Source organism: Lolium rigidum, chromosome 5 (genome assembly GCF_022539505.1).
Source record: "Lolium rigidum isolate FL_2022 chromosome 5, APGP_CSIRO_Lrig_0.1, whole genome shotgun sequence".
Lineage (NCBI taxonomy): Eukaryota > Viridiplantae > Streptophyta > Magnoliopsida > Poales > Poaceae > Lolium > Lolium rigidum.
Window position 1 is genome coordinate 202,472,035 of NC_061512.1, and position 8,437 is coordinate 202,480,471.

At 44.0% G+C, this 8,437-nt stretch overlaps 1 protein-coding gene across 1 annotated transcript; it reads right to left on the minus strand.

The window, feature by feature from the left end:
* Nucleotides 1–447: 447 nt before the first annotated feature.
* On the minus strand, nt 448–3,548 carry LOC124656951 (F-box/FBD/LRR-repeat protein At1g13570-like). Its single transcript, XM_047195597.1, has 4 exons — nt 2,721–3,548; nt 1,758–1,910; nt 1,378–1,657; nt 448–581 (listed from the first exon to the last, which is right to left on the minus strand). Exons 1-4 carry the CDS (start codon nt 3,546–3,548, stop codon nt 562–564), a joined length of 1,281 nt encoding a protein of 426 aa, XP_047051553.1. The 3' UTR covers nt 448–561.
* Between the last annotated feature and the right edge of the window lie 4,889 nt (nt 3,549–8,437).

Here is an 8,437-nt window from a genome sequence, read left to right on the forward strand (position 1 = left end):
GCAAGCAGGAGATCGATCGATTCCCCAGCTATTCGCAGGGATCGGGAGACGCACGCACGGGCGACGGCCCAGAGCACGAGCGATGGGCGGCCGAATCGGGAGCAGGCGAGGCCACGCACGGGCCGAGATCGGGGCGTAGAGTCGAGGGCGTCGGGCGGAGGGCGACGGCCACGCGAGCGGAGCGCACGGCCAGAGAGCGGAGACGGCCACGTACGGGCGACGGGGCAAGAGATCGGAGAAGAAGCAGGGAGCAGCCTCAGACGGACGGAACAAGTCAACGTAGCTCTGATACCATGTTAGGAAATATACTTGTTGTATTACAGGGTAGAGCGCACGATATATAAGTACGTATGCAGTGCAGCATATGCGAAAGCCCCTAACATATGGGGAAACTATAATATATATATATATACATCTAACAGTGGAAACTTTCTTTTAGAACACATAATTATGCTTAGTCCCTTGGGAAGGACTATATGATCTTGAACAGATTTAATCCGACTCTGGAGTATCGTTCATTCCAGTGATCCGACTTTACACATCTACGCCAATGCAGGCAACCTAGTCTTTCTTTGCTTTGCCTGCACTCAGAAAATAGACTGCTTAGGCGGGTCGACCAACATGCATAAAGCATATGAAACAAACTATAAAGAGTTAACTGACCCGTTCCTAAAAATTTAGAATTCAGCTTAAGATTATTAAAAAAAGGAAAAGCACAAGCACGCACAAATGTGCAGTGGTATAGATACTTGTGAGCTATTTTCTTCCTGCCAACTCCCAAGCACCCATACCATTCGTTCTCCTCTAGACATAATATATTTCTTGCTTATCTGAAATTATACCCACAGGTGAAAACAGAATTGTAAAAATGGAACTAAGCATGGTTCATGTCTGCTGCTATCATGAACTGCTGTGATACAAACTTCTTACACTTAATCCAATGGAAATAACTGTGATAGATTCTACATGAAGGCTAATTAAAAAAAATTACAGTTTATTTCAAACACTAAAATTAATACTACTAGAAGTTGCATCTTAAAGTCCTGAAATGGGGAAAGGAATAATATGGAACTGTAATGGGAGAGGGTCACTAAAATTTGAATTTAACCCTAGGAAAACAGATATAATATTGCATTGTGAACATGGTGATCTGAGTGTCTGAACATATAGCAACCGAACTTTCCTATGTTTCACATTAGATTTCTCATCGTAGACAGCAAGGCTATAAGTTAAACTTATTCATAAAACAGAGAAATGTAAAATCTGCTGAACGCATAAGGAAATTCTGGGAAGGAAATCTGATGTGAAATTGACAAAACCATAGGTTAAAAATAAAAATATAATAGAAAGTTGGTACCTAAAATTAAGATACCTTACCTTCATATATAACCTCTGCACGACTTGAAGCTCTTGTGTACTTCAGTAGCTTGTTCACTGCATCCCCATTAGACATTGAGCATTTCTCACCATGACTAACAGATAAAGTGCGAAGAAGCCTTGCATTGGAGAGAATAAGCTCTATAAAAGTCAATTCATTTGAAAGCCAATGGATACCGGTTATCTGCACAAACTGAAGGTTGGCACACATGCCATCAGTCCACTGTGCGTTTTGAAACTCTCCGTTTGCCTCATACTTCTGATCCGCACCATCATCAATCTTCATGTACACAAGTAAGAAATTATTCAGTGGGAGTAGTAATGACGGTCTTCAGAAAATGTAAATTCAAATTAAATGCGACGTCAGCATTCAACATTACCACTCTCCTGAGTCTTTCAAGGTTCGGAGAACTCCTCAATAAGCAAAAGGTTAACAAAATGGAGGAAAGTTCACAGAATTGTGTATACAATTTTAAACTCTTCAATTTTCCAAAAGTGCATGGAAGTGTCTCTAGTATATTAGCCCCATTTGACTGAAAAGACAAAAAGAATAATGTGAGAAGTTTGAAACTTAATACAAATCTAGAATATTTGAGCAAGTAATTGCATTCTTTATTAATGCAAGCAAAGCCATTATATTCATGCAAGAACAACAGGAGTTTAGGATGTTACAATTTAGAATGGCACTCACAAGACCTTAGGAACAAAAAAAAAAGGTTAGTTCAGATTTACAACCTAGTTGCAACAACTCATGTGCAACTCATAGATCAGAATCACGAAGCAAATTCAACTGGTTCAGAAGACACCTGAGATTTATTTAATTCTCAGTCTGACTTAAAATTAGCAAAACTGTAAGAATATTTCAAAAAAGTAATATAGTATATAAGCTCTGTGAACAGATTGAAAATATCAGTAACAATATCAACCCGCAATGGCTAAAGATGTATATTTAGTTATTTACATCCATATTAAATATGTTTGTGTAACAAAGAATTGCAACATGATAAATAAAGAAATATATAGGATATCACTGCAGGATTATTAAATATATGCAGCTCTGTGACTACGAAGTGATTAGAAAGTTATTTTCAAGTGCAAACAAATTTCTCATTAAGTTGGCGGCTTGGAGCCCAACACCAATTTGGGGTATGACTTCCCTAGCAGATCAAATACTTGACAACAACCACGCCATTTTAAAGCATTGGGCACCAGGGATATCTAGGAAGGTAAAGTACAACAAATATAAGAAAGAACATAGATATCTATGATGTTAGTATCTAAGAACTTCAGTTATATCTACGATTCTAGTCAGAGAGGCTAGATTGAGAGCAATTGGTGTGTACCAGTGGATGGTGAGTATATATCGTAAGCTCGGTGATATTTGCAAATCTGGTGAGGAATTTGCCAAAGTCTCGGTCCCCGAATAAATCACAGATCTCAATTTCGGCAGAACGCAGGGACGGAAGCTCCCCAGGGTTCCAGCCTAAATCATCAGGTGTTCGAATGGATAGGTGCCGGAGATTGGGCGCCTGAATGGCCCACTCTTTGAAGTCGCCCGCAATTTCGACATCCCAGAGTGTCAGTTCCTCCAGCGACGGCGATGTCGCGATGATTTCCTCCAGCTGGTACTCCCCGTCCACCTGAAACCGGACGTTCAGGAAAGCAAGGTTCTTAAGCTTGGGGAAACCCTCGAAGCCCGCGGGCAGGAACGGGATGGCGCAGCCGCATAGACGGAGCATGGTGAGGCTGCCGCGGGAGAAGACGGCGGAGGGGAGGTCGATGTAGCCGTCGACGGAGATGAGGTTGAAGGCCTCGAGGCCCCGGCGGTAGAGGGCGATGATCCAGTCGGTGACGCGGCTCGAGTAGAGGTTCTGGAGGTCATGGTCGAGGTAGGCGTCGAAGCGCCGGATTCGGCCGGGGTAGCGAAGAAGGATGCCGTCGACGGCACGCAGGCCCTTATTGCCGTCGTCGAGGAAGAGGAGGTCGATGGATGGGAGGGCCTCCCATCGGCGTCGCCAGGCTCGGGAAAGCGCCGACGTGCGGACGGCGTCGCGGAGGCCGGCGCGGGCGAGTATGTCGTCGAGAACGCCTGTTGGAAGGGAGATTAGGGCGTCCGCTACAGCGATCTCGCTCGACCGGCGCTTGTTGTAAGCGCGGCGCGCCGGCGACATTTTCCCGTGACCTGTGGCGGCGCCGCACGGGGGTATTGCAGGAGCAGCGCGGCTCGAGGGTTTCGGGCGAGCGGCGCCTTTTTTTCTTATGCTAAGTTTCTCAGATGCTGTAGCTTACGTCTCAGTCACGCCTTCATCGTTAAATTTTGTTTCTGCTTGAAGATTCGTGTTTGCTGCTGTTTATATTTTTTTTGACGTGTTATTTGTATTTTGTTTATCCCCACATCAAAATACACTGATGTAAGTCGACTGAGACATAAGTTAAGCTCAGATTTAGACACACCCTTTTTTTTAGGGAAGGGTGAGATCACCGCTTTTGATGGTTTCCAAACGTTTTTCATACGATCCCTGTCCGACGAGGGAACCAGCAGCCCGCTGTATAATTTTGTATTGAACACTTCTATGCATACAAGTGTACGACGGTTTTGCATCGAGCTTGTTTTACTCGGGGCAATGGAGGACCATGCATTTCTTTGCCTACATAGAATCCAATCCCATGGCCAATCGAAACCGCCAAGCCCAAAACCTGCCGTGAGGTTGTGAACTCATGGTTCTCTGCAACCCCAAGCTCTTCTTGATCTCGGCGTCCTCATCTTCTTTTTCTTCACTGTAATGGTCATTGCGCATCAGTTACCTTCTAGCATGAACTTGGGAAGAAGAAGAGAAGGCCCGAAAGGTCGTTGAGGGAGGAAGACCGAAACATGGTCGAGTATTACAAGACCCCTCTAGAAATGCGTTGCTGAGCCCCCGCGTCGCTCCGCTCTAGTGTGAGTTGGGAGGTGGCGAAAACCCTAGCCTAGGCTACTCCCTCCTCGTCCCCTTCTCCCTCGCCACCGCGAGAGGAGCCTGTCGGCAAAGCCCGCGTGCGGCTTCCTAGGACCGTGGCGGCGAGGATCTCGCTGCTCCCACTCGTCGGGATGACCTCTGGTACGAGGCGGGAGCATCGGGTGGTGAAGACGATGTCGCCGATCGCACGGGCGCTCACAAGTGCTATGGGCCATCCTACATGGCCGTGTGGGTGGCGAGGGGGCGGATGCTGCTGGTCACGGCATGGAGGTATCATCGTCGACCTCCGGCCTAGATCTGAAGACGGTGGCCCTCCTTTGTTAGTGTCTTGCTCCGACATTCTCGCCGGTGCTAGATCCTTGGGACGTGGGGCTGGGGGCTCTGATGACCCACAAGTATAGGGGATCGCAACAGTCTTCGAGGGAAGTATTACCCAATTTATTGATTCGACACAAGGGGAGACAAAGAATATTTGTAAGCCTTAACAGCGGAGTTGTCAATTCAGCTGCACCTGGAAACAGACTTACTCGCAAGAGTTTATCAGTAGCGACAGTTTTATAGCAGTAGGAATAGTGAAATAACAACAGCGGTGAAATAAAGACAGCAGTAGTGATTATAGTAAACAGCAGGATTAAAATACTGTAGGCACAGGGACGGATGAACGGGCGTTGCATGGATGAGAGAATTCATGTAACAATCATGGTAGGGCATTTGCAGGTAATAATAAAGCGGTATCCAAGTACTAATCAATCAATATGCATGTGTTCCATATATAGTCGTACGTGCTCGCAATGAGAAACTTGCACAACATCTTTTGTCCTACCAGCCGGTGGCAGCCGGGCCTCTAGGGAAACTACTGGAAATTAAGGTACTCCTTTTAATAAAGTACCGGAGCAAAGCATTAACACTCCGTGAACACATGTGATCCTCACATCACCGCCTTCCCCTCCGGTTGTCCCAATTTCTGTCACTTTGGGGCCTCGGATTCCGGACAGCAACGTGTGTATACAACTTGCAGGTAAGATCAATAAACAATGCATATAATGATGAAACAATAACATGTTCAGATCTGAGATCATGGCACTCGGGCCCTAGTGACAAGCATTAAGCGTAACAAGTTGCAACAATATCATAAAAGTAACATCTACGGATACTAGGCACCATGCCCTAACAATCTTGTGACTATTACATGATCAGTCTCATCCAATCCCTACCATCCCCTTCAGCCTACAGCGGGGGAATTACTCACACATGGATGGGGGAAACATGGCTGGTCGATGGAGAGACGTCGGTGGTGATGGCGGTGAAGATCCCCTCCAATTCCCCGTCCCGGCGGAGTGCCAGAACGGAGTTTCTGGTCCCGAGGCGGAGTTTCGCGATGGCGGCGGCGTACTGGATGGTCTCTGGAAATATCGACGTACCCCCTGGCGTTTTTAGGTCGAAAGACGTATATAGTCCGAAGGAGAGCGTCGGGGGGCCGCCGAGGCGCCCACACAACAAGGCGGCGCCCCCTGGGCCGCGTCGGCCTAGTGTGTGGGGGCCTCAGGCCCCCACCTGGCTTGCCCTTCGGCTCCGTCGATATTCGGGAAAATAGGGCCTTTCGCATAAATTCCAAGGATTTTCCTGAAAGTTGGATTTCTGCACAAAAACGAGACACCAGAGCAATTCTGCTGAAAACAGCGTTAGTCCGTGTTAGTTGTATCCAAAATACACAAATTAGAGGCAAAACAATAGCAAAAGTGTTCGGGAAAGTAGATACGTTTTGGACGTATCAACTCCCCCAAGCTTAGCTTATTGCTTGTCCTCAAGCAATTCGGTTAACAACCGAGTGCGATAAAAGAACTTTCACGAACACATTTGTTCATGTGATGTAAATATTCTCATGATATGGCAAGTGCTTAAGCAATTCATAATAAGGTACATGCAAATAAAGTCATCTAGTAACTGTGTCAATCATAAAAGAGATACCAACAAACTAATAACAAGCATCATGAAACACTTCAATAAGCAGGATTGCAATATTCATAGAAGGATATGATAAAGTGGTATCTCGCTTGCTTGTATTTGTAGCAAAACATAAATGCCCAGGCACCTCTGAAGTTCATAGAAAGACTAGAAGTAAATTTGTCAAAGATAAAAGCATCAAAGTTATACCACAGCTGATCATATTTTGGGACAAGCATATTATACTAAGAATGACAGTCATGCTCTCAAGAAAGTGCTCAAAGAAAGGATGGTGACTCAACATAAAAGTAAAAGATTGACCCTTCGCAGAGGGAAGCAGGGATTAACATGTGCTAGAGCTTTTCATTTTCAAAAACAGAAGTAAAATTATTTTGAGAGGTGTTTGTTGTTGTCAACGAATGATAGTGGGTACTCTAACCACCTCGCCAACCAGACTCTCAAGAGCGGCTCCCATGAAGGACGTTATCTCTACCAGCAAGGTAGATCATCCCTCTTCTCTTTTGTTTACACATGTATTTTAGTTTCATTATGGATGACACTCCCCCCAACCTTTGCTTTCACAAGCCATGGCTAACCGAATCCTCGGGTGCCTTCCAACATTCACATACCATGGGGAAGTGTCTATTTGCAGGTTAAGTTGCTTACTGATGAATCAGAGCAGAACACGTGAAGAGAATTATTAATGAAGGTTGATTAATTGGGGTTGGGAACCCCGTTGTCAGCTCTTTTTGCAAATTATTGGATAAGCGGATGTGCCACTAGTCCATTGGTGAAAGTCTGTCCGGAGTAAATGACAAGGTTGAAAGATAAAACACCACATATTTCCTCATGAGCTATAAAACATTAACACAAATTGAGAAGTAGTTTGAAGGTTTAAAGGTAGCACATGAGAATTTACTTGGAATGGTTTGAAATGCCATGCATAGGTATTTATGGTGGACACTTTGGAATAACTTGGTTTTCAGGTGTTTGGAAGCACGAGCAGCGTTCCCGCTCAGTACAAGTGGAGGCTAGCAATAGGCGGGAAGCGACAATCAAGAGAGCAATAACTGTCATAATCATGCTTGCGACAAAATAAAATTAACGGAGGCATAAAAGTGATACAAGAACTACGAAGCAAAGTAAATCATCGAGGCTTAATTGACTTTTGTTTTGTCATATGCATGCGTGAGCATGTGCCAAGTCGATTCAAGTGAATTATTCAGAGGAGGATACCACAATGTCATACCGATTTATGAATAAAACAATGCAAGCAAATATCCATGACATGCTACTCATTATTAATAAATTGGAACTAATTATGAGAGATCGTAAACTACTAGACTTTCATTAAATGACATATACCTCATATGAACCAACTAAGCATGCTCACATGGATGAGTATATGTACAAAAATGAAAACAAATAGAGTTCATACCAGCCTCTCACCACAGTCAAATTGCCGTAGATCGTCATTATTGCCTTTCACTTGTGCAGCTTGAATAATAATATGAAATGAAACCAAGCTCCAACCACCTGAGACCTCTGAACTCCCTAATGAACTTTACAAAACCAAAGAAGAACAACAAATATTTTTGGTGTTTTCGGGTTAGAAACAAGAACAAAAGGAAACAAGAAAACAAAGCAAAATCTTTTTGGGTTTTCTCATAGCAAACCAACGATAGCAAATAAAATGAAATAAAAGCAAAGAACCAAATAAACAAATGATGAAGAGAAACAATAGAAATATTTTTGGTCTTTTTGTGTTTTAGGAAAGAAACAAAGCGAAAACAAGAGAATGCAAACTAACAGAAACACAGAAAAGCAGGATGGCAGAAATCTGCCAAAACCTGACAGCAGTACAGAAATCGAAATTAACAGAAATCTCCCATTGCTCAGCTCAAAAAGTGTTCAACTAATGAAAGTTAGATAACAACCTGGGGCACATGCTCAAAAATTTGCAACTCAAAATAACGTTCTGGATGTGCGTACGAATTTTTTTGGTAACAGCCCAGAATCTGTTTTTGGATAGCACTTCCCCAAATATCATCTCCCTCTCATTAGAAGACCACTCTAAGAAACTAAACAAGTATGTACAAGTATCCAGCAAACATAATATGAAAAGAATGAGTGATGCCGTTATACCTCCCCCCAATCTT

Bases quoted from the DNA above. Each gene is read 5' to 3' on its own strand.
- LOC124656951 (XM_047195597.1), bottom strand. From the start codon at position 3,548: ATGTCGCCGGCGCGCCGCGCTTACAACAAGCGCCGGTCGAGCGAGATC. The intron at 1,911-2,720 runs GTACACACCAAT...TTGTCTTTTCAG, and splicing joins TATATACTCACCATCCACTG to TCAAATGGGGCTAATATACT. The intron at 1,658-1,757 runs GTAATGTTGAAT...GTGTACATGAAG, and splicing joins TTGAAAGACTCAGGAGAGTG to ATTGATGATGGTGCGGATCA.